Source organism: Ciconia boyciana, chromosome 2, assembly GCF_034638445.1.
Source record: "Ciconia boyciana chromosome 2, ASM3463844v1, whole genome shotgun sequence".
In the NCBI taxonomy this organism is placed as follows: Eukaryota; Metazoa; Chordata; class Aves; order Ciconiiformes; family Ciconiidae; genus Ciconia; species Ciconia boyciana.
The window spans coordinates 19,913,890-19,939,295 of NC_132935.1; the positions used below are offsets into that span (position 1 = coordinate 19,913,890).

A 25,406-nucleotide genomic window follows, 5' to 3' on the forward strand; every position below is an offset into this window, starting at 1 on the left:
GACTGCGTTCCCAGGAAAGGATGGAGAGGACAGGTACCTTAAGGAAGATATAAAACATCCACTCTGGGAGGAAGTTACGAGCCTTTTAATTTCAGGATTTTAGTTGTTGTTCCCTCTTTTGGATGTGATTCATTTATGCATTAAAAGAATAGAAAATGTGTTGCAGAAAATGGCCTCTCAAAAAGGCACAAAAAGCTTAATTAACACTAATCCTGGTTTTGTATCAAGATGCTGTGCTGAATCCTACAGTTTCGGTAATTGAATAAACAGGAGCATAAACACTTCCACATACTCACATTCTTGGTGTACTCCTGCAAAGATCCATCCTGAATTCCTGCAGCTCATGTCCACATCTTGTTAAGAATAGTGGGATCTGTTTTGCTCTCTTTGACAGTCTTTCTCCTCTTGTATTTTTGACTTCCATATGAATGCTTAGTGCAAATCTGGATCTGCAAGCTGCAAAGTACTGATAAACTTACAAAGACGTGGATAAAGAAAGGAATCTTGGGCAAGAGTTGTGTCAGTAACTTTTAAAAGGCTTGCCTGTTTAAAATAACAAAAAGCTGTACTTCCATTTAAATTGGAGGGCATCATAATTTGAGAAGGGCACCTGATCAGCTGACTGTGTTCAGCATTTCTGGCAAAAGTTCTGGTCTTTACTTTCTTGCTTTAGATGTCATGGGCAAGCTTGGGGCAGCTTACTGAATGAGTGGAGGTTACTGTTGGAGCTGTCTCTTAGGGCCCATGGGATTACTGAAATTTCACATGAAAATATTAAGAATTAAGATAAAACATTGAGACGTTAAGCACCACTGCATGAAAGGAGACCTGGGTGAGCTGCAGTTAGGGTCAGCTCCTGAAACTTGTAAAGATTGGCTGTCCATCATTCACAGCTTGGTTCAGTATTAGTCATTCCTAGTAGCAGCAGACTATACAAAAAAGTTACTCTTTTTCACTGCTGATAAAACATTTGGCATCTATTACTGCATCTGAGTAAAATAGTAACATTTTTTATTATACAGCAGTTGAACTGCAATGTATTGTATTTCAAGAAGGGCAGTCATTGAGAACTCAGGCATTAAAACTTCGGTCTGTTCAAATTAATGGGCAAATCTCAGAGGCTTTCACCACATAGAGCACTTACGTTTGTTGGACAATAGGCAATGAGCAGAAATTAAGGAACGTGAAATTCCATATAAACACAAGAAAACACTTCTTTTTACTGTGACAGTGGTCAGACGCTGGCACAGGTTGCCTAGAGAAGTTGTGGGTATACTCTCCATCCATGCGGGTACTCAGAAATCACCTAGACACAGTCCTGGTCAGCCTGCTTCAGACAGACTTGCTTGAGCAAGGAGCTGGACTAGGTGGTCTCAAGAGGTCCCTTCCACCTCCAGCAGTTCTGTGATTCTGTGTTGTCCAAACTTTTTTTCATTTAAAGAGTGCATCACCCAGATCTGTAGTTAAGTAGTTGCAAGGCACAATTTGTGCTTTTCCTGCCCTATCTTTCATGTCCGTGTACTGCCATTTCACTTACAATGAGTTCACAGAAATGAAAGAATAAAAAAAGTAACTTTTAACAATCACTGTTCAATTAAAAATATAATTTAACTTTGAGCCATAGTAAGTAATGTTGTAGTCGGCATGTGTTGCCAGTATGATCTTCTCTACTTCTTGATGGTGAATTTGTCAAGTCACGAGTGAATGAGCCTTGGGGTAGGATGTGTCAGTCTGAACACATTAATCTTTGAAAGCTTTAGGACTATTAGGAGTTTTAGGAGAGACAGGTGGAGCGGACTGTATTGGACTTAAATTGGTTGTGAGTACGGTGTAGGTGCGGGTGCTTTTTTAATCAGCATTGGAGCTGATGATAGTTAACAAAAAGGAGACAAGGGAAATGACCCTGGGCATTTGGGAATATTACAGTTAGAGCTAAATAAGCCAAACAGATTAGACAGAAAATGCAGGTGTTAGCTGCAAATTATGTCTAGCTGTTAAAAATGTCTAGCTGTTAAAACGTGATGCTCTTCCTGCTGACTTTTTTTGTATTGTCCTGTGTGTGAGATTTAGATTCCCAGGATACTAAATGTCCAGGAACTTTTTATTGGAGGCACCCTGTGCAAGCAAAGAGTAGTGGCTAGTTAATCCATTAGTGTAAAATTAGCAGATAAGTTTATCCATATTGCTACTCTACTTCTATATGTGTCTGTATTTTAAAGGCAGTCACTTTGGTCACTTTAAAAACAAGCTCTGATTTAGGTTATATTACTGACATCTGGCTGTATGATTTTACAGATCTTTTGTCAGCTCACTCCCTCTCTTCAGTATGACAGTGTGGGAATAACAGTGTCTGACTGATATATATGTATGTGTGTGCTTCACTTGAAAAACAGATGAGTTGGTGTGTAAATTCTACGAGAGGATTGTCTTAGAGGTAATTCTGGAAATATACTTCACTCTCAAGAACTTCACCTTTCTGACTGCAGAAGGATGCAATGACAGGACTTTGTTTTATCTTGGGAAGGTTGATAAAATATTAGAAAGACATGTTTTACTGGTGTATTTACCCAAGAACATTGTATCTTATATTTGCATGGCTTTTGTTCATTCTCTGTACCAAATTTTTGCAAGCAGTGGCAAAAATAATAGAACTGTTGTCCCCATTGTTCAGGAACAACAGTACAGAATACAAAAACCAAGTTACAGAATGTGCTAACTTGAATAGATCCTATGGCATGCAAAGAGATTCATTGTTCTTTATAGCTACTAGTTGGTACTTCTACCTCTTATGTTGAAATACTTTTTGAAATGCTGCTGGTGTACTATGTATTCTAACGCAAAGGTTGTTTAAAAAACCCAGACAACAGAAAGCCTGTATTTGGAGATAGCAATCTGCCTTGACTGATCCCTAAAATAAATTGGTGTGCTTCATTTTAAAAGCAGAATCATGCAAAGTTGAGAACAATGAGAAGACTGGTGACCCAGTGTAATGCGTCTCTCTTTCTGCTGTGACTTACTTAGCAGTACTTTGTAACCCACATTCCAAGTCTGCACCTTTTCTGAGGGAGGGATAATTAAGAGCAAGGGTATGTCAAAGAACATTTAACCCAGTTACAAATGCAGGATTTAATCAGAGTACACCATGCTCCCATCCTGCAATCAGTCGTAACCTTACTTGTGCAGTGAAGATGGGAAGATTCGTGCTTCCATTCCTGGGAATATTCATATAGTTAAATACGTGGTTGGTGCCAAGTGCATAAGAATGCTGAAATTAGGAAATGAGCTACACCTGATTCAGTGTAGTTTAAATAATCAGTCGTAGAACAAAAAAACGTTCTGAAGATGGATTGAGTGAAGTAAGTTGATAACAAATGATGGTGCATCTTGCCTATGACCATAAGTTGTCCATATATTTGTTTCTTTTGTATCTCCTTAAAAGTATTTGAATTAATAATAAGCAATGTCTTGATGTGGCCGTGTTTATTGATAAGTGTAAAACATAAATTCTCTGAGGGGTGCAGAGGAGCTTGCAAGTGAAAAGCCCAGGTTCCCTGAGTGACTTAAACCAGATGAGGATGGCTTTAACTTGAGCGTTAGATTTTTGAGCAGCTCGATACTTGACAAAGAGCAGATACACAGTGGTCAATTACATGTGCTTCTGGAAGGCTTTCCATCTGCTTTTTAAAACATCACCTTGGCAATAAAAAGGGAGGAAGCACTTGAGCATGTGTCGTCTTTCTCAGATGTAAGCGTATGGTGCGAATGCTTCACTTCTGTCCCACACCTGATAGCAGCCAATGTAACCATCCTGACATTCAAATCCAACAGTACACAACATTTATTTCCTGCACAGTTTTAATCTCACTCTTCTCCCTTTCTTCTATGTGCACTTCATAATTTTATTTGAGACAATAAAGTTTCCGAGATCTTTTCTAACACAGAGTCTGACAAATACAGTTGTGGCACTTTTCAACCCTATTCCTTTTTTCTCATTTACTTTTGCTTTTCTTCCTTCTCTTTGCTTTTCATTTTGGGCCCATACAAAATAACTACTGCTGATTTTTTAAAATAAAAGTGTTTCCGGATAGTAATTCTGTACGCACTGAGCCCTCCTGCATATTTTACTGATGGGATCCTCTTTAATTTCACGTCTGTTGCTATGGAGCCGTGTAGATTTGCTTACTTGGCCTGTCAGCGCAGGGAGTCATGGAAGCCTCGGTCGCCATGGCTACCGGCGGAGGGGCGCGCATGGCAGGGAGGTGAGGGCGCGCACCTGGCCCTGCAGGAGCAGGGTGCCATGCCCGGGTTCCAGCCCCTGCTGTCCTCAAAGCTCGCGTCCTAGAGCTGGGCGTGGAGGGGCATCACCCCGCGAAGGTTCGCTGTGCTGTAGCAGTCGTGCTGTGAGGTCTGGAAGGCGACCGGCGCTGAGGGGTCTGGTGGAGGGTGGTGGGGTGGAAGCGGCTGTTGGGGGGCTCCGTCCTTTGCATAGCCCAGACCCCCGCATGCGCGGAGTGTCTGGGTCCCTGTGGCAGTTGTGGAATTTTCCCTCCCAGATGGGTCAACAGACCCAGCGCAGCCAGTAGATGCCGTTGGAGCTCCTCAGTCTGGCATAAATCCCTCGGTATTTGTGATCCAGAAGAGGTGAACTTTGAATCTACAGGTCTGCTTAGACGACCTTCAGGAACTGTGGGCTGCAGATGAGGACTGGCTCTCTTCCTCTGGTCCAGTGACTGGTCCCATTGCTCAGAGGAGGTGGAACAGCTGTAACAGGTGAATCTGCCATTTCCCTTCTTCTGGGAGCTACGGGAGCTGTTCTGGAGGTGAGGGAGATGTGAATTCATGGTCTTGACCCAAACTGGGTCTTGGCCCGTAGAGCAGAGATGGCCTGTAATTTATCTGACCTCAGTTCCATATCTGTAATGTAGTTGTAATAATCTCCGCCTGCACAAGTGCACTATGGTCCTATTTTGTTTTAAAGGAGATATAACAAATATATATGTGAATCTAGTGTGCAGTCTTTCTGACCAAATATATAAACATTTACTTTAGGATAAGATAAGTAGTACCTTGAACTCACTACTTATACTGACTAACTCTCCATTGACTAAAAATGGGACCAAGGTTGGCTCCGACATGGGTGTCTACATTAGAGACATCCACGTTTAGTCAGATGAATCCCACCCCCATCTCCTGTGTTCCTCATCAGGTCTCTGACTGCTCTGCTATTAGCCCTTATTGAAGCCAAGTACAGTCTCTGTCTCTTTTATTTCTCTTTTTTTTTTTTTTTTTAACAGAAAGTCAGTCTTAGACATTCAGTTGTGGAAGGAGGTTTGTGTTTGAAGACGATACATGGATCTTCAAGTAGGTCTAATTAGATGCCTTTTCCTCTTCTGTTCATGCTTGATAAGCTTAGGCACCCTCTGTTTGTCCTGTTTCTGAGGACCACTGCCCGAGGTGCCTAGCATTGCACAGGGAGATTCTGTACCTCATTTTGCACTGTGAATTCACAGGAATGAAGTATTTTTAGGACATAAGCTAACTAAATTGCACTGAAGTTTAAAAAGTGCTCTGTAACTTCTGAGAGATAATACTGGAATATAATCAGAATATAAATATTTTGAGCAAAAGATGCTTAGAAAGTTAGGTAGAAATTACTAGCATAGCTCTATGTTTTTAGTTTGGATTTATATATATTTTAGGTTTAAACTTCGAATTTAAACAAATTCGCTTAAACTGATGTGGAAAACGTGTTCAAATAGCCAAGTATTTCTTTCAAATGAGAATAAGCAAAGTAGCAGCTACAAAGAGTGTTTCGGCTTTAAAGTGTTTCGTAATTTTGAACCCAAATCTACAAGTTCCTGTTAAATTTAAGTGGCCTAGAAAAACAATCTTTTAATTCAGTGTCACAAATTTTATGATCCGTTCCCTTCTAAAAGATTATTTTAGATCTTGCTTAGTAGAGATGTAGGCAATTAGCGGTTGGGCTGTGGCCTCTCAAGACATTTATTTTTTGTTCAGAGGACTCCCAGGCTGCAGCAAGCGCCCGGATGTCACAGTGAAAATGGAGGATCCAAGAAAGAAGCCACCAAGTTGTAAAGGAGGAATTGGCAAGTAAAAGGTGAAAACCTGAGTCCCACCTGTCCTAGATAATGACCTGCCCAGCTGTGGGCTAGTGGCGCAGGCCACCTGCACTTCAGGGTCTTGGGCGCAAATCTTCTGCAGTTAGGTACTTATCTCCTTCATCACAAAGAAAAAATAAATAAATAAAAGGAGATCCCTGTTACTTAGTTCAGTAAAGGGAAAACAAACTTATATTTAGATCTGTTAGCGCCTCTTTTGGAGGGTGGACTTGAGCACAGAGGAGAAGAGTGCCCTAATACCGGGCTGCTGAGCAGGAGGAGGGGATGCAGGGAGTCTGCTCCCAGGGAAGCTGTTCCACTTTGTATAATTTAGTAACTGTTTTATTGGGGTTTGAAGCCGAGTTCCCAGCAGGCACACCATAACTCCTTTCTCCCTCTCTCTCTGGCTCGTTAATTGTCCCGATACCGCTCCAGATGTACAGAAAATGGGACACCCACCGTTAAAGGGAAGTTCTTGCCTGAGGATGCCTGCAACCTCGAGCTCAGCGTTGCGCTTGGTCCGTGAGAGAGCCGTGGCTCAAACTGCAAATCAGAGTGAGCAGGGGATGCGGATATGGGACTTTTGCAGGGAGGGCCCGGGCTGCTGGACAGGGAGAGACCTGTGCCAGCCAATTCATCTTTTAGCTCTAGATGCCTTTTGATAGAGGTGCAGGTCTCCTGGGGATTGTGGGGACATGCTCCTGCATCTAGAAAAGATGGCTGAGTGCGTGGCATAAGAAGGGCCCTGGGGTTTAGAGGTCAGAGTTGAGGCAGATATGGAAGATAGCAATAGCTGTGATCTTCAGTCAAAAAAATTTCTTTTTGTATATTCAAGCAGGGTTTTTTTTTCTCCTCTGCTAATCCAGAGTGGAATATGAGCCAAAAAAGAGAAACCAATGCTATACACACTGCACACTCTTAAGTATTTGTTTTAAAATGTGTGTGAGGTCAAACTAGAGCATGCTTTGCAATGTGGGTATTTACTGCAGCAAATTTTCTGCTCCTTCTGGCTGTTTTCTGTCGTTTTCAGCCCACTTCACCTCCACAGAAAGAAATACTGTGCATACAAAAGAGGCCATTATGAATCTTCCCTTAGGATATTTTTTTTTTTGTGCTCTGCTTTTAAATTACAATCTGTATTATTTATGCCAATGTTTAAAATAGCTTTCTGATTCCCTGGTTAAAGTATTCTGAACCTACTCCAGCTACATTTTACTATGCACAACTCCCACCAACCATCAGTTTTTATTTCAAGTCATTTTTCATGAAATAACACGCATTGCAGCCAGAATCCTGTGTTGCTGTTACATGGTTTTCTTTACAGCTTTTCAGCTGTATTCCTCCTCCCCATGATAAACAGTGTTGCCAGTATTCGTTTTTATCTTAGAATACACAAATTGCATTCCCTTAATCTCCCTTCATAAACAGTGCCCTGTAATCCTGTTATCATTATTGTTGACCTTTTTTGGAACTCCTCCAGGTTATTAATGCCTTTTTAATGAGAATCCTGGGATTTAAACTGTTTTCTGAGCAATGTTTACTCAAGAATTGATAGATTATTTCCTTTTCTATTTTCCTTTACATCCCCTATTTCTTTTTTGTCTGACATCTTACTATGTTCAAAGTGGAGCTATGCAAATAACTGATTTGGGGGTTTGCTGCCAAATCAAAACATTAAAGAAAACCTTTGCTTCAGACTGAACAAAGACAATATTCAATCTAAAATGTCTAGAATGTTTGGGGAGATTTTTTCATGTTTTTACCCCCTTTTTAAAAGAAGAAAGAAATTTGTCAGTTTTCAAAATTAAAGCATCATTTCAAACAGAAAGTAGAAGATTCTGGTTTTTCACGTTCTGGCCATGTTTGACTTCATAAATAGTTTCAGTGTTCTCTGAATGTTGTTTTTTGGTGACCAAATTACTACTTAAAAGTTTTTGTTTCCCTCGGAGTGATTACTCTGAATGCTTTTTGAGCAGTATTGAGTGGATAGGTCTATATATTCCTTGTGTTTACATATCTGTATTTATACGTAGGCATGGAAAGCTAAGGGAATGTCTTTATTTTAGTCATGCAAATCTCACTTATTTGATTTCACTGTGGTGTAAAGATATCGGATAAGTTGGTGGTTACTGGGCTGAGAAGCAGAAGCTCAAGTATAAACAACTAAGCAGGTCTTTGCAGATAGCGGTGGCATTTTGAACACTTGGCCTGTTTAAACAGCGGTATTTTACTTGCTTTTATGTACTTAGATATCTAAATCCTGGTGAAGCTGTGTTTTAGATGCCTTCACTCTGTTTTGGTTCTCACTTGAAGTTACAATTCTGAGCTCAGGAAGAGCCTAGGAGAAAGGAGACATGCACATCCAGTCCCTGATCCAATAATGAAACCACAATTAAAAATCGTAAAATAAAACCCAGCAGCCAGAAGAGCAACTAGATAGAGGTTGCCCAACTTTGCCCAAAACTTGAGCTTGTAGAGCTTAGTTTTCTCAGGTGTGTTGGGTGCAGGGGTTGGTGACCCTCCATCAGGGTCTCCCACTGATGGAGGTGGGAGCTGTGGGAAATTCAGGCCTGTTTGGATTTCACCCATGTAGCAGGAGGTAATGAAGACAGGCATCCCAAATTGGGTGGATTTACGGAGGAGCTGGAGAGGGGCATGATAAGCTGAGAGGACGGCAACCCTGTCTCCTCATCCAGTTCTCACTGCTGGATGCGGTGCGTGTCCCAGGTGGTGTGATGGGGAGATGCTGTGCAGCCTCCTCCCAGTTCAAAGCTAAATCTGGCCCTGCGAATCCCAGATGGATCCTTTCCCCGGTAAAGCAAACAGCAGAAGAGAGCTTTCCTTGGGCCGCTTTTGTGTGGACCCTGATGTATTTGGTGTAGTGTGAAACAGCCACCCTGGTCTTTAGACAGGAGCCAGGCGCTGAGCTGTTCAGCGCTTTTTAACAGCGACCCACTTCTAGCCTGCCCAGAAACAAAAGTTTCACACAGCTGAGCGGCTTTTCTTACTGCGACCCGTGGGAGGTATTTCCTGAGTGAGGTGGCAGATAGGGAGAGCGCCACTTCCAAAATACCCCCTGGGAGCTGGGGACCTGGCATCCTTTCATAAATCCAGCTTCCAGCCACTGCAAGGTGGACATCGCTTCCCCAAGGAGCTTGAAATATATCACCTTTAATGTGACATAACAAAATAGTAAACCTACTTTATAATAGCATATCTTATATGTACCGTTACATAAAATGTATTTAAAGGAAATGAAAACTCTGCAGGGTTTGTTTCATATTTTATTAGTTTTACGAGCCTTGTCCTGCTTCCACGCTGAGGCACTTCATTGCAGGTCTCTATTCCTCCCTTCTGAAATTCTGTAAGTAAGAGGAAGCTGTTGGCTTTCGAAATCCGGGCAGGCTGTGACTGTTTGCTAGAGTTGGCAGAATACAGTGTGGCCACAAACCTGCAAGCATTAATAAGCTGAAAAAGCATAGGCTTTGCATCTGTCATTTGTGCTTCTTAATGATAAGAGTGCTACTGGGGAAAAAAATCACCAAATGACAGCAGTCATAACTTGAAATGCATTGCCCTCAGACCTACCTTGGCTTTATTACTGTAAAAAATATAGTTTAGACACCAATCAATATACTGGGTAGGGTTTTACTGTTCTTTTCGATAGATGACAGTTGAACTCTATTAGTTTTTTGTAATAATTTCAACGTGTGTGTTACAGTAAATATTTGTTTAACTTATGACAAATTTTGCTTTTCATCCTGGGACTGCAGGGTTGTTTAGTTAGTTACCTCCCAGATATGCTTCTCCTTCCAGTGTTTTTCTCTTGCCTGTTGAAAACATGTCAAACTGATTTAAAATGTTTTATGCACATTATAATGAAAACCATATGTCTTATATTAAGGGTGACTGTGCAAAAGCTTTCAGCTGAATCAGGCTTAGCTTGTGATTTCATGCATTTGCATATAGGCTGTGAACGTGTGCCTGCGCCATTAATTGCTGTGCCCCAGCCAGCCTCCCTCCTCCTTGCGCATGGGAACCAGATTTAGGAGATGTATTGAAGGGGCCTCTGAAAGCCCTTTGTTAAACTTCTGCCACCAACGTGACGGGAGGGCTGGGATGTTTTCCTGGTCTGTGATGGAGTTCGCTCCCTTTCTGTGTACTGCTAAGTCATCCCTGCCAAAGATGACATTTTCCAGCTCCTAAAAATACTTCTGACCAGCCTATCCACTTCCCTTCAAACACACCAAATAGCACTGCCAGGTACACAAAAAAGTCTCCTGAGGTGGCACTACATGCTTGCTTATAAAAGATACTTGTCCGTAGGTGGATTTACACATACATTTTATAAAACTGTCAAATGCAAGTTGAGTATCGTGTTATACAACTCTGTATTTTTTGAACCTCCAGTCTCAATGTTTCTGTTGGGGTTGGTGTAGCAAGGCAGCATCCTTCCGTCTCTGATCCAAAGAGCCTTTTTGTTTGAACAGGAAGATAAGTTCCCCAGACTGTTCGCTTCTGCTCCATGAACATATGTTCCCCCTGACAAAGGTCATTTCAGGCTGAGAAGAGAAAATTTATGGGAGCCATTTTAAGGTGTTGTTAGAACAGCTCAAACTGCATATAGAAGCACAAAAAATAATTAGGTCAGGCTGATTTCTGTATGAAGAATCTCCTTAAGATACATAAAGCAGAAAACAACCCCAACTTGTAATGCTCTTTGTCTGTTCCAACATCCGCTTGTGGCTACTCTAGAAATCCATGAATTAGAAACAATTAAGAAAAACACAAGCCCAGATCATAGTGATATGCAGAATATACATGATGGCTTTCAGCCAGTATCAGTAATTAGTTTGTAGTGCCTGTGTTTTTAGAGAACAGCTTGATTGATTGTGGTTTCACAGCATACATAAGTCACATTCTGTATTCATTTTGAGATCTGCACTGCTTATAATTTGCATTAATGTAGTTCAGATTACTACCAAAACTATAGTATTTAGATGAGATCAGAAAACTGCTTAATGAGATAAATTTTAATTATTTGATAACAATCCTTATTCCAAAGTAAGAAGAGTAAGCAAGCAAGATGAGCAAAAATCAAGATAAACAATTAGTTTAGATCACACAGCCAGCAGTCTGAATTGAGGGGATCCGGAGGGGAGAAGGGAGCTTGCAACCCGACGACAGCGCAGCATGCAGCTGTGGGGTTGCAGGCTCCCTTCTCCTCCCCTCGTGTCAGCTGGAGCTAGGTGACTGTCGCAGTGCCGTGAGGGCATCAGGAAAGCTAAAAGGCAGCACAAAGCATGATGCTGTCTGCAGCGCGCTCTTAGCTCGGTGCCGTTGCCTATTGAGCGGTGAAGTGCAGGGATGGTGCTAGACGCTGCACGATTTCACTCCTGCTTCTCAGGTACCCGGTCCAGGCAAGGAGCAATCCTGGAAAATGTTACAGTACTTTGTTGGCCATCCTTGTGTTGTTCTTCACATGGCACAGAGCAGTGCACAGCTCCACTCCTGTGGCATGGCTGTGCCTGCTGCTGCGAGGCGGGGGGAGGCTGGAGCAATGGGCCTCCCAGTGTCAGATGCCATACGCGCGGCATGAGCGTTTCCATCAGAGCATACTCCCGAGTCGGCTCGCCTGCCGGCGGGCTGTTGGTGCTGTGACGCTGAGTGGCTGGAGCATGGAAGAATATGTATGAATGAATTTTAAATGAGATACCGCTGAAGCCAGCGGCTCAACATGTAGCATCTTTTGCAGGAAGGGGTGGGTAAGACGGTCCTCTTAACAGGAAAGTGTCAGATCAGAGCTAAACAAGTGTTATGGCCAGTTAGGACAAAAGAATGTTTTTTTAAGAAATGTCAACCTCTTTCATGGTTAACACTGAATCAGTGGGCTGTTCTGGGGCTTACATGTGTGAGCTTTTGCAATCACATTGTCACAGCGACAAAAATAGTCAACAGGCGTCCTTAGGGAGCTGTCAGCCTGGGGAGTGGTGTTAGGAGAGATGAGAGGCCATGTTCGGCTCCTGCCCACACTGCTGCTAGGCAAGGAGTTCCACCTCTTCGTTAAGACAGTTGTGAGATAGAAGTCACACATATCCAGGTGAATATGTTGCAATTGATATTTTATGGATAGAGGCCATGTTATTTTGCTTAGAGATGTCTACCAAATAGGAGAAAATATTTTTAAAGTCTCCTGGTAACGTTGCTGTCGAACTCTGCTACATGCAAAGCTGGCTTGAACATCACTAACACACTTGGAACCATTACTAGCAGTGACCCCTTTATTTTATAAAATGTTCTCAAAGGTCCTATAAATAGCCGCATGCCTAATTTTAAACGTAAGTCGTCTCCTGTGCTCAGTGTTAAGTTTGTGTGTAGCTGTTATCAGAATTGGGGCCAGAAAGGTTAATTTGTTCTTTGCAGACGCAGTTGCTGGTCTCAGGTGCAGTTCAGTCTTTCAGAAAGCTCAGCCTTCGAGGTGGTCTTCAGGCTCTACTAACTCTTACCGGCAGTGCCTAGCTCGGCAGCCCTTCCCAGCGCTGCACTCCAAGCCAGGCGGGTCAGGGAGAGGCGATTATTAAGCCTTGCTTCCTTGAAATGCTTTCGATAGCGAGATCTGACTATGATGTGGTCTGCTTAACCAGAGGTGAGCCTCGGCTAGGGCTCCTGCTCTCTGTGCCACAGCCAGGACTTGGCTTTGGAAAGCTGCTGGCATCTTGCAAGGGGAGGAATGTTTTGGGGGCCGGAACACCGGAGGTATGACATCCGCGCGACGTGTTTACCTGTTTGGGTCTTGTTTGGAAAAGTAGATTTGGGAGTCGTGTGGTACCAAGAGAGTATTTGGAGTGTACTTTAGTCTTGTAGATGGGAATGTTTTGTTTATCAGGAAAACTCTGTTGCAGCTTCAGACATCATGTCCCACGGTCGTTTTACTTCCCCAAGGAGAGGGTCACTGACATCTGCATCTGTAGACATGATATAAATACTCTGTGAAACAAAGTGGCTTTGCTGCTCTCTCTCCCTCCCCTTGCAAACTTGCACGCGATTCTTGTCTAGTTACAGCTGTGGTGACTTGGGGCTGATTGTCAGGGGTGTTGTACTGGGTATGGAGTTGGTTAGAGGTGATAAAGCTGGGTCCCTGGGATACCCTTTTGAAGAGCTAAGCTTTGCATTTAAGCACTTTGAAATTGGGCTGAGGAATATTCTGGGCTGGGCTGAACCAGAGGCACAGAGAAATGGGGGCTGGTCTCAGACCTGGTGAGGTTGGGAAAGTATTGGGTTAAATCTGAACAGGTCTGATCCTGAGACCGGTTGCTAAGAGTTGCCGTATGGTAAGGATGGTTGCTGGATGTCTCATCCTCTTTCAGACTGTGAAGACAAGGCTCTGACAAGGCCTTTTCCCAGTCCCAGGTATTCAGGGGCGCAAGATGTGCCCATCGCTGTCAGCTCTGCGAAGGATTTAAAAGAGATTGTGTACTTGAAGGTTTATCTGCCGCGGCGGGGATGATGGTAGCTGCAGCTGCATCTCCCCCTCGTGGAAAAGATAGCAAAAATGGGGTTTGTGGTAAGTCTGCAGCCACTGGCCAGGGGTGTCTGTGTGTGGGACGGCACCCAGAAATTCTCAGGTGAGAGATGCTCCCCCTGATCGGCTGCTTAAAGGATGTTGGAAAGTTACTTCCATACCCTCAGATAAAGTCACCATCTGTTATTGTGGCTCTGCAGCATGAGACCTGCATATGGCTTGGGACATTTGCCATTTGAGTGACAGACTGAAAAAATATCCTAAATTTAGGGTGGGTTTTTTTCCAGATGATAAGACTTTCTTAGTATATCTACCTATGACTGACCTTAGCAAAATGAGAGCAGTTTTCCTTGTATATGCCAGTGCTTGGGAAAGAAAAGCTGTGATCCAAAGAAAGTCAGTAGTCGGATAGATGGCTTAGCACCCAAGAAGCACTTGAGGGCCACACGTGATTATTGGATTATTTTAAGGCTATTACAACTGTCTTACTAGGCTTCTGTGCCACATGAAAACCTGCATACATGTGTACATGTATATATGCATATACCCTGTTAGCCTTTACACATTTATACATATATATGTATATGTGTACATCCTCTCAGAAACCACAATAGAAGCAGCTTTCCTCCCAGCAAGTAGTATTTTTGTATGGTTTAAAGCAAGAGAAATCTGCAGTTACAATTGTGTGCTGCTAATCAGTGTGCTCCTGAAGGAGCCACGTGAGCAGCCTCATTCATGTATTGATGGCTGTGAGAAAGCAAACAGGTTGTCACAACAAATGTTCCTAACCGAGTCCTAAAATGGCTTCTGTAGTGTGAGGGGTTTGTGTCCAAATGGTTTTTTTTCTGCTCTTGTTGAAGTGCCAGTTCTGAAGAAATGTTGAAAATCTGGAACAAATCCAGTGCTTGTCCTCAGGGTTGTTTGAAAATTCATGCAAGTTCTAAAATTCACACAGAACGGACAAAGGAAGGATGCTTGTGATTCATTGTTATTTTGAAAACAGTCTTTGAGTTATAATTTCCATCACGTTTTCACTCTTCCCTTTTCCTTTCCAGGGAGTGAAGCTGATTTTAGCTCTTCAAGCAGCACGGGCAGTATTTCAGCGCCTGAAGTCCATATGTCTGCTGCTGGAAGCAAAAGATCTTCTTTTTCTCGCAAGTAAGCAAAGCAATTTTTCCTGAATATTGCAAGTGTTGCTCGTGCAAAGATAGACTGCTAGGTAAGGTCTTGCAGCTAATACATACAATACCAGTATTGTGAGTTTTAAAACATTTTGGGTAACACTATGCTCTTGGGCAGCACTTACACTGATGAGAACTGTAATATGAGAAAGAAAAAAAAGTTGCTGTTTTTGGAGCACAAAAATTGTCAGTATGCCAGATCAGCTGACTGGGGTTTTTTTGTTGTTTATTCATAGCAAGTATGGGAGATACAATCAGGTAAGGCAGAAAAGGCATCGGCTGGAGTGGAGGAGGAAACAACTGGGTGTATGTTAGTTAAAAGCAGTACTTCTCACCAGTTAACCTTAACCTTTTGGTCTTATCACTTTGTTTTCTCTCTGTAATAAATTGTCAGCTCAGCATGTACCTTTCCAGATCATGGCCTTATTTTTTGTACGAAGAATTAGACAATGTTGCCTTTGACACTTTTTTCTTAAACACCCTTGCCCAACCTTTGTATTAACTAAAACTATATGCAAATAAAAAAAATTATCATAGTCATCTATCTAAATGAACCTTTCATGAAAGATTTCTGTAAGATTTCTCCCTACCATGTGTGAAGTGCAAATCCAGACAGCTTGCGAATACGGGGGTGTTTGGATGGAGCAGCGCACGTTGTGCTCTGCCCACGCAATCCCTGCTGGTTACATTTTTTGGAGTAGGAGGAAAGAGTTCAGATTGACAGGACTGGTTTCCTGCCCTTTGTGGAAGAGCTGGCAGGCAGGCTGGAAGCAGCAGCGGGATACCCGTATGCTAAGTCACACAGACGTCTCCAAGGTTGCAGTGTGCCCCAGTCTACAGAGATCGGCAGAATGATGCTTAATGAGCAGTTTCCTATCTCTAAGGTGAGACTGTTAGAAAAATAAACATTACTTAAGCACTCTTTAGATTAAATCTAACAAGTAAAGGTACTGGCTGTGGGGAAAAAACAGTACTAAGTATAATATGAAGCCCTAAAATCACCTTACTTTCAGTAAGATTATGTATCATTTCATATATTATTGTGTATTTAAATATAACTTTAAATTAGAGCATACTAACCTACTTAATTGGACAGAATTCCTCTATAATAGTGCTCCTTCCGATGCATTGCTGTGTTATGCACAGTCTGTGCAAGTTCTGCCTCACACCAGAGTTGATGCTGTACGGTACAAAGTGGAAGGAGATGTCTCCTTTGCAATATGTTCTTTTTTAACTGTTTGACTTAACTCACTATGAAACATTTCAATGTTGTCACAAACCACAGTCCTGCACTTCATTGTAAAATAATTATAAAATCACCCAAACCGCAGCAGTGTGATGAAGGTTTGCAGCAGCCACTCAACCATCTGTTCCTTATAAACTGTTCCATTTTCAGAGAAGGGAGGAAACCAAGTCAGACAATTTTAAGAAGAGATTTTGCTTCATAATTCTGTGGTATTTAAATTTTTATGTTCAAGCCTTCTCTTTTGCTGGCTGGGTTTGCCTTTTTCCGTATTTTTTGAAACCTGCCCTTTCATTACAGTTTAGAAGAACAACTTCCATGGGAGGATGAAGGTAGCAGCATAGTAGTGCAGGAAGGCAAACCAGCTGAGCAAGCGAGGAACGCACCTCGAGAAGCTGTCCTCAGAGCTCCCCAGCCCTTTGGCAGCTGTCGGGAACTGCAGATACCAATTGCTTTCAAGCACACACAGTTGACAGTCAGATTATTTAATAAAGAGTGGGAAAAGAAAGGTAGATATGTATGAGGAAAACTGGAAGGAAGAAAGAAAAGGCCGTGCTTTCCTTTGTCTATTTTAATGCCATTTCAGCCTGCTCTCAGTGGGGTTCAAACTATATCTAAGCAAATGAATAGCTGACAATGACAGCTGAAGCACCCAGTATGCCAAAGGCAGAAAAGAACAGTGGCTCAAACGAAATCTGTTTTCTGTGCACGCTGTGATCCCTCGGGCTGCTTGCTGAGGAGCATGAAAGCAGTCTGACAGCAAACCTCCAGGGTTGGGCATCTCTCCACAGGCCTGGTCGGGGAAAGCCGAAACGTGGTTCTTTTGGCACTAGTCCAGGCTGCAGTCCTCTCATTACTTAATGGAGTCAGAGGTTCAGGGAACGTGGACGGCCTGGTGGAGTCACTGGGAACTGTGCTATCCACAGAGAAATGTGAAAATGGCCGAGGTTTCCCTAGATCACGTAGTTCAGACTGAGAGCCCCACAGTCAGTGAAAGCATGTGCAGTGGCTGGTGACTTCAGGACTTTCTTTCTTCCCAGCTACTCACAGTTATCTATCTGGTTTAGTGTTTGGACAACTTTGTGTGTAAAATAAGACACATAATGGGTTGCGTGACGAGGATAATCCAATATGCTTTAACCATTTTGGTTCCCCTCCAGTCGTGGCCCTTATGGTCGGAATAATGGATCCTTATCCTACAAGTCTGGAGCCAGCCCACCTGCTTCCTATGAAAAGGACCCTTTGTCAACACTGTGCAAAAACCAGCTGAGTCCTAACATCCATCAGAGTTACAGGGCTTCTTCAGCCAGCAGCAGCAACTCAGGCTCATACAAAGGAAGTGACAGCAGCCCAGTGATGAGGCAAGTCTTTACTTCAGCATCCCGGTGTTCAGCGCACTGACTTACCTCCTCTGCACTGTAACGTGGGATCAGCTGTCTGGGTTGCCAAGCAGGTCATCTTGCTCCTCAGCATAGGCGTGACTCCTCATGTTGGTGGCTCGCCAGTCAACGGTGCTCCGTCCCATGTAAAAGCTTGATTGTTTCAGCACTGTAAATTTCAAGGTTACTTTTAGTCAAAGCCCTTTGTAGTTGGTTTTCACTCCAAGGCAGGCTCCTTCATATGGTTTCATGCCATCAATTCTCATGGGGATTTACTTGTTCTTTCGTATAAGGGTCCTTTTGCTTTGGAGAGAGTTGAGTGGAGTAGTATAGAAAACATTATACACTGGGGTGAAAATTCACCCTGCCCAGCCTTAGGCACCTCCCTGTGCAGTTTCCTGTACAGGAAAGAAAACAGATACCTGCCAGAGCATGCGGCACATATTGCAGAGAAGAAATTGCCTCTGTTTCCCTCTCTCTGTCAGGCAATTCAACAGCCAAGCATGTCAGATACACACCTAAAGCTAGATAGGATGAATCTAGGTTTCGGGGTGCTCAGCTTCATAACTCACATGTGGAGCTGAACTCAGTCCACACACTACCTCACCTGGCTGTGTCTGCGGGTGCCCTTGCCAGTGGCCCGGCTGCCTGCTCTCAGGCACACCACCCATTTCGGGTGAGGGGATGGCTAGGTATTTTGAAGTTAAATGTCTCATTTGATGTAATGGCACTGAAACCAAATACAATAAATAGTAAATTTTGCACTATAGCCACAAATCAGCCGTTTCCTCAAGTACTTTGATTTGCCAGAGGGAGTCACTTGTGCGGACACTGAGGAGCCCCAAATGAGTCAAGCTTTGGATCAGTCAATGGGATGTTTTTCTTTTTGCCAGGACTGAAGAACTGTAGGAGTGATGTTATGTGATGGTTTGTTTTTTTCTTTTCAGGCGATCAGGGAGATACAATTCTTGTGGTGACAGTCACAGCATTAAGCCACAAAATCCAGAGCAGTATTTGACTCCTCTGCAGCAGAAAGAAGTTACAGTACGGCATTTGAAAACAAAGCTGAAGGAATCCGAGAGCAAACTTAAAGAAAGGTATATTTCACTTCAGAAATCAGAGTTAGATTTATTCAGGAGCATTTAGGGGTGGGAATCCTGAACATTTTTACTCATTTCTTGACCACATAAATTGTTCATTAAGAAATTTGAAATATGATCAGTCTGATTAGGTTGTTTTCAGGTATTCCAGGTTTCATAGCATGCTCAGTGAATACGTACCATGCAGTTTAGTTATGCATATGGCTGTCTCTTTTCCCTTTTTTGAACTTTGCCAATAGAATATTTTTAAAGGATAATTTTTTACCAGTCTGATTTGGCATTGAGACCTTTTACACGTAAAAAAGTTTCTGCCTGCCACCATGTATTACCTTAGTCTTGTGTTCTACCTCGGTCAGTAAAATACAACTACAAATGTCCCCCTTCTCCCCTAATGAAAGGAAAGCTCTTACACAAACCAGTGTGCCTGCTTGCGTTTTTGTCACTTAGATATTGAATTTTTCACAATAGCCCTTTGTATGGACACTGAGCAAAGAAGTGGCAATGTGCATTACACAGCAACAGATGTCGTTTTTTTTTACTAAAACCGCCCGGAGAACTGGCTCTCCAGCACACACAACCCAAGCGGGCACAAAGGGCCATCTGAATGGATCCCCAAGGCAGAGTCGCAGGGAGCCCTTGGTCCAGCTCGGGATAGCCCGGCCTCTGCGTCTGCCAGGGCTGGATCTCATGTAGGGGCCCCCTCTCCCCACTTGCCTGCAAGTCAAGGCAGCAGCCTCTGGCTCCACGCTGGGCAAAGCAAGGCAGGTGCCTGCAGCCCCGAGCCGTCCTGCTGTCTGAGGCCAGCGTTGGCTCTGGCTGTACGTGACGAGCTGCTGGCAGGCACGGGGGATGCGTCCAGGCCGCTGTTCCTCATTTCTCCAGGGCAAGGCAGTAGGTGAGATGTTAAGCGCTGTACTGGCTGGACCTAACCTAGAGGTCACCACTTGCACCTCAAAATTTCCAGGATCACGGCATAGCCCACAAGGCTGCTGGCTGTGTGGCGAGGTCGGTGACTCCAGTTAGCAATCAGCCGGTGTGTCTTGGCAGCTGGCTGACATCTCTGCCAGCTCTCTCAGAGGCGGCAGCAAAGAGTTCATGGAGGAATTTGCTTCCTTCTTGGAGCATCTCTGCAGCATAGCCATCCCAGTGCGGTGGAGCCTCACGTTGACTCTTTAACTGACCAGTTAGCAGAAGTGTTACAACATTTTTATTTTGCTACAGGGAAACAGAAATAGAAGAGCTCAAAGCTCAGCTGGGACGGATGAGGGAAGACTGGATTGAAGAAGAGTGTAATCGTGTGGAGGCAGAGCTGGCCTTAAAGGAAGCAAGAAGCAAAATTAAACAACTCAAGCAGCTTATTGAAACCATGAAAAACAGCTTGGCTGAGAAAGACAAAAAAATTCAGAAATACTTCATAGACATAAACATTCAAAACAAGAAACTGGAATTTTTGCTGCAAAGCATGGAGATGGCTCAGAACAGCTCTGTGAGGGATGAACAGTGCCTGGAGTACATGTGTGACTCAGAGGGGAAGCCATTAGCTTTGTGTGCCACTATGCCAGACAGCCTCATCACAGAGGACCAAGCTCTGGAGGAGGTGGCAGATAGTGGGCTGCTGCTTAATGAGGACACAGCTAACGGGACTGATTCCACCACAACCTCTGAGTTGAGTGATCCAGCTCCCTCCAGTTCTGCTGTGAATAAAGAAATGCTTGAAAATGTTCTGGATGAAAATCTAACTTCTTCCCAGGAGGAGGAGAAAAGCAGCAACGTGATGGTGGAACAGGCCATCCAGACCGACGTGGTGCCATATAGCCTAGATGTAGAGCAGCTCATTCAAAACATCTTCAGAGCTCAAGATGCCTGTCCTCTAAGCCCACCTTCTTCACTGAAGGAATTGGGTGAATTTTCGCTTGGAAGCTTCAGTGATTCTGGTATCACGGTGGACTTAACTCCAAGTGATCCAAACTCTGCCATCCTTTTGTCTCCTGTGGAATCTCCATGTAGGAAGGTGGAGCACGGAGTTAATGAAAACCGTTTCATGAAAGAACTTGATTTTACAGAACCTCATGATGATGAAGCCTTTGTGTATTCCAATACTTTCTCTCAGACAGTAATGAAGAGGAGATACTGGAGCAGCAGTCTCCTCAGAGATGTTCTGGCTGTAGCAGCCCCTGTTGTACCAACTATCATGTGGGCTTTCAGTACTCAGAGAGGAGGAATAGATCCCATTTACAATATTGGAGCATTGCTTCGTGGTTGCTGCCTGGTGGCCCTGCACTCTTTACGCCGTACACCCTTCAATATCAAAACCTAAAGTCCACTCTGTCCCTGGGCACCAACTGGCTGAGGCAGAGAGAACAAGAGATGAGACAGATCATAAAAAGTTACTGTATATTCTGGCAGAGTCCATTGTTTTGCTTTTGACTATTTGATTTGCACTATAAATTGGTTCAAAAACACGTTCCTTGTTTCAAAATGAAAAAGCTGAACCCTGTAGTTCCACAAGATGTTTTTAACTGGTGTTTTTAACAGTACTGCTGGCTACAGAAATAGTCCTCCTACTCCCAGGCACTGTGTCCCTCCCCTGTGCTGGTGTCTTTCTGGTGCCAGCGCATCTTCACAGTGAACATGACCAGGGAAATCAAGGAGAATTACAGCTAGCCCTCTTTCGTGTTTGTTTGCTGAGTTAGTGTTAAGCTCCGTTTCCCTGGCCGGTTCACTATGCAAATGTACAAGCGCTTTGCACTGGCTCAAGGGTAGTGTGAGATGCACATGGGAGCAAATAGCCAGAGAAAGGTGGGGTATTTCTTTAGGCAGGACTAACCTAAAACATTTGTGAAACTACAGTGTTAAGTAAGTGACATGGAGACTTGTTCCCACATGTACTCCAGAAAGCATGCTAGCGCTTTCCATTTGTTGTCTGAAGTGTCAATTCAATTTAGAGGTAAAACCCATATTCCCCAGGCAGCTTCCAGCACATAGCTTGTGCCTGTCTCATGTAGTGCTCTTCTCAATCGTACAATTGCTCGAGCATTTCACTGGTCATGTGCGTATTCGGGGACTGTAACCAAAAATGTACGTTGTTGGGAGTCTTGAAACACGTTACAATGATAAGTATAGGCATGGATACACTTTGAATGTTAATGTTGTTTTAAAGTCTTAATGTATTGGAACCTGATAGTCATTCAAACCCTTTGAAATACTACGTATAAATGTATTGTGTTTTAACTTATTGTTTATTTACTTGCTTTATTATAAATTACCTTTATAATCTTTTAAATTAAATATAATATACTGAAACAAGTTCAGTAAAGCATGTTAGAAATGTTAAACATGTGCAAGTGTTTTATTGTAGCTGAGCTATAAAAAGTACCCCGTCTCAGCTGAGCTGTCAGGCACAGGCTGCGTGGGAGGAGGCACTGTATCGGGGCATAAGGAACCATCAGGACCCAGAGAACAGTTAGACTGAGAAGACCTCAGTACAGCTCCAAGCGTAAGCACTCAGCCAGAGAAGAAGGCTCCAGTCGGTCTGCGGACGCGCACGCCACCCACTCTGCCTCACCCACACTGCATTAGGAGATGCAAGTAACCTGATCTTTAACCCAATGCAATCTTCTAGAAGCTTGTAACTTCTCATTTCTGCACTGCCAGGAGAGTATCAGTCTTCCTGGCATTTAACAGAAGTCCAGGCGGCCTTGTTTAACCCAGCCAAGAGTCATGCAGTCTTGGTGTGCACACTGAGATGCCACTGTGACCATCAGACCACGAATTCTTTGTGTCCAAAACTTGAGATCTGTGCATAGATCAGAGGAGGGCAACACTACCCAACAGATGGAACAGTGGGGTTTGTCTGGCTCCACCCAACCTTTCAACACCACCTCTGGCCATTTAAACCTCACTGGCCTCCTGTTTTCCCCTCCAGCAAAGCAAACGTAGTATTTCCCTGTGCATCCCAGAGCAGAAGAGGTCTAGTGAAGCCAGACAATGCCATGCATTGCTCTGCAGCTTTTGGGAAGAGCAGAGTTATTAGTAAGTAACTCACAAGGGGGGAGGAATAATTGGCCAGCATGCAGGGAGCATTTGCCACACTCGAGGGTGATACACACCAATGCTTACAGAGGCGACTCGGAGACTTTTCACATCCCTGTGATGCCTGGGTTCTGAATTATTTGTGTTTGCAACAAAGATTCAGGAGGGTTCCTTAAGCGTTATATTAAGGAAGAAAAATCTAACAGACAATTTGATGTAACATAGTCCCCAAGAGTTCACAAAGATGGCCACGAGAGCATCTTGCTTTCTCTGCTGATAACTTCCTCTTCCATACTCTCCTGTCTTCTTGGGTTCCCGCAGGCCAGCTGGCTTGCCTTATGACACTACTGCAATACATATTGCCCAAAGGTCACTTTCAAAAGCTTTTTCTTCTAATTACATGGACACAAGGGCCAAAATTAATAGTTTGGGAGGGGTGCTAATCTAAATTTTACACAACCATGGAATTTCATCATTCCTAGATTTCTCCTCTTGGGACTGGAACACATTACAGAAAATGTCTTATTCCTATTTCGAAGTATGTCTGTTCAAGGCCAAGAGAGCAGTGTTTTATACCCGATGTTACCAACTTTATTACAATTTTGGATTTCTCTTTTACACCCACTATTGTTTAAGTGATCTTCGCTTTGAGTGGTGGTGAAAGGGAGCATACTTTAGAAGAAAAACTGATCTTCAGTTCTAGGAGGGACGTTCTCCTGTGACTACACGGGTTTCTTTTGCAGCAAGCAGGCAAAAAAGCAGCACAAACTTACACTTGTTTAAAATTTCAATAGGCTAAACTCATTTCAAACCATGTTCCAGGCAGGCTCCATTTAGCAGCAGAGTTTTTAAATATGATGTTTAAGACATAAGGTGCTAGCACCAGAATAACGTAAGTTGTTTCCTGCCCTTAAAAATATTTCTGTCCCCTCAGCTCTCATAAGGCATTGAACTATGCTCAGCAAGAGGTGACAGAGTTCCCATCACATTCCCAATAAAACTCCTTGCTCTGATCTCTACCCAAAATTTAGGTCGCTTCCAAGCCTCCACCTTTCCTCCATGTGCTGTTTCTGGCTGAGATAGAGTTACTTTTCTTCACAGTAGCTAGTATGGGGCTGTGTTTTGGATTTGTGATGGAAACAGTGTTGATAACACAGGGATGTTTCAGGTGCTGCTGAGCAGCGCTTACACAGAGTCAAGGCCTCTTCTGCTTCTCACCCCACCCCACCAGCGAGTAGGCTGGGGGTGCACAAGAAGCTGGGAGGGGACACAGCTGGGACAGCTGACCCAACTGACCAAAGGGATATCCCATACCATATGGCGTCATGCTCAGTATATAAAGCTGGGGAAGAAGAAGGAAGGGGGGACATTAGGAGTGATGGCATTTGTCTTCCCAAGTAACCATTACACCTGATGGAGCCCTGCTTTCCTGGAGATGGCTGACCACCTGCCTGCCCATGGGAAGGAGTGAATGCATTCCTTGCTTTGCTTTGCTTGCGTGCACGGCTTTTGCTTTCCCTATTAAACTGTCTTTATCTCAACCCACGAGTTTTCTCACTTCTTCCCTTCTGATTCTCTCCCCCATCCCACTGGGGGGGAGTGAGCGAGCAGCTGTGTGGGGCTTAGTTGCTGGCTGGGGTTGAACAACAACAGTCCATTCTGCAAGGATGTAGACAGCTCAAGGTGCCCTTTGTAAGCAGAGGCCTAAAGTGCCACAATAAATGCTCTGGTCCCAGACTTCGGGGGACTGGCCTTTGTTCCCCAATCCACAGAGGATATGCTGGCTGTTGCTGCAGACATCCTATCTTAATTCTTTTCCCTCCAATATTTGGCTTTAGTCTTAGCCATGTCTCACCTGGATCCTGCTGGTGCTGTATGGAGTAGCTAGGGAGGACCACCAGCCTCCAACAGTTCAATAAAGACTCCTATCCTTTTTTCTGAGTTTACAAAATGTTCATACCCACACTGCACTGGAAAGTCTTGTCTCAAAGCGTGCAGGTGGGGAGGACATGCAATTCACAGGCTGCAGGTAAAATAGCAGACGTCTGCTTGAATTCAGGCTTACAAGATAGCATAGGAGCCAAGTCAGCTTCTGCCCAGGCTGAAGCAATGCCTGTTGATAATCCTCTAAGCATTTTCCTTTCTAACTCACATACAAAAAAGCCTGTCTTTAATATTCAGCTTAGAGGTACCCGACATGCCCCTAAGGTGCTGAAAACATTGAGTCACAGGCGCTGCCCACCTCTCCACCAGAGATTCACCTGCACCCTTACTTATGTCTACCCTCTCACAAGGCTGTTTTTAACTTCTGATTACTTACTCATTTCTCCTTCCTTTCCCCCCAAATCAACCACCCCTCCTAAATCCCAACCTCTAGAAACATACTAAAATGAAGGCACTGTTTCATATATGTCCTACATGAGAAGAACAAATGAACATTTTGCTCCAAAACCCTTCAAATGAACACAGGACACTGCAAACATGAACAACTATAGCACAGTCAAGGAAAGAATGATTTTTCAGTCCTCCTGGCAGGTCAATCCTCCATAGTAAAGAATAACAGTGAAGGCAATCGCTAGCTTTCAGTAAAGGGAAAAAAAAAAAAAAGGACATGGCCAACATGCCACGTATGGAGAGGGAAAGGAGGAGCCTATAGCAGCAGGAAGAAAAGAAGCAAACCCAGTGGGTGTACAAGATCCCTCAAGGACTCAAACTGATGGCAAACATGACAGATCAGCAGCTAAACAAAAGGTTTAGGAAAAACATTTTCACATTTGTTGAGGATAAAAATCAAGATATAGGAAGGAGGAATGAATATATAGCAGAGGAA

The 25,406-nt window shown here is 43.6% G+C and overlaps 1 protein-coding gene across 7 annotated transcripts in view; it reads left to right on the forward strand.

The window, feature by feature from the left end:
* Nucleotides 1-21,839, forward strand: part of SYBU (syntabulin) — a 40,658-nt gene extending 18,819 nt beyond the window's left edge. For 4 of the 7 annotated variants that reach the window (XM_072852009.1, XM_072852010.1, XM_072852013.1 and 1 more), the window contains 4 exons: nt 14,697-14,799; nt 17,226-17,426; nt 18,392-18,541; nt 19,766-21,838. In XM_072852009.1, coding sequence (XP_072708110.1) covers nt 14,697-14,799; nt 17,226-17,426; nt 18,392-18,541; nt 19,766-20,861 — 1,550 coding nt within the window. In that variant the 3' untranslated portion in view covers nt 20,862-21,838. Of the gene's footprint in view, nt 1-5,308; nt 5,362-6,018; nt 6,119-6,554; nt 6,675-14,696; nt 14,800-17,225; nt 17,427-18,391; nt 18,542-19,765 lie in introns of those variants that run through there. The other 3 variants (XM_072852012.1, XM_072852015.1, XM_072852011.1) reach the window with 3 other exon arrangements.
* The last annotated feature ends 3,567 nt before the right edge of the window (nt 21,840-25,406 follow it).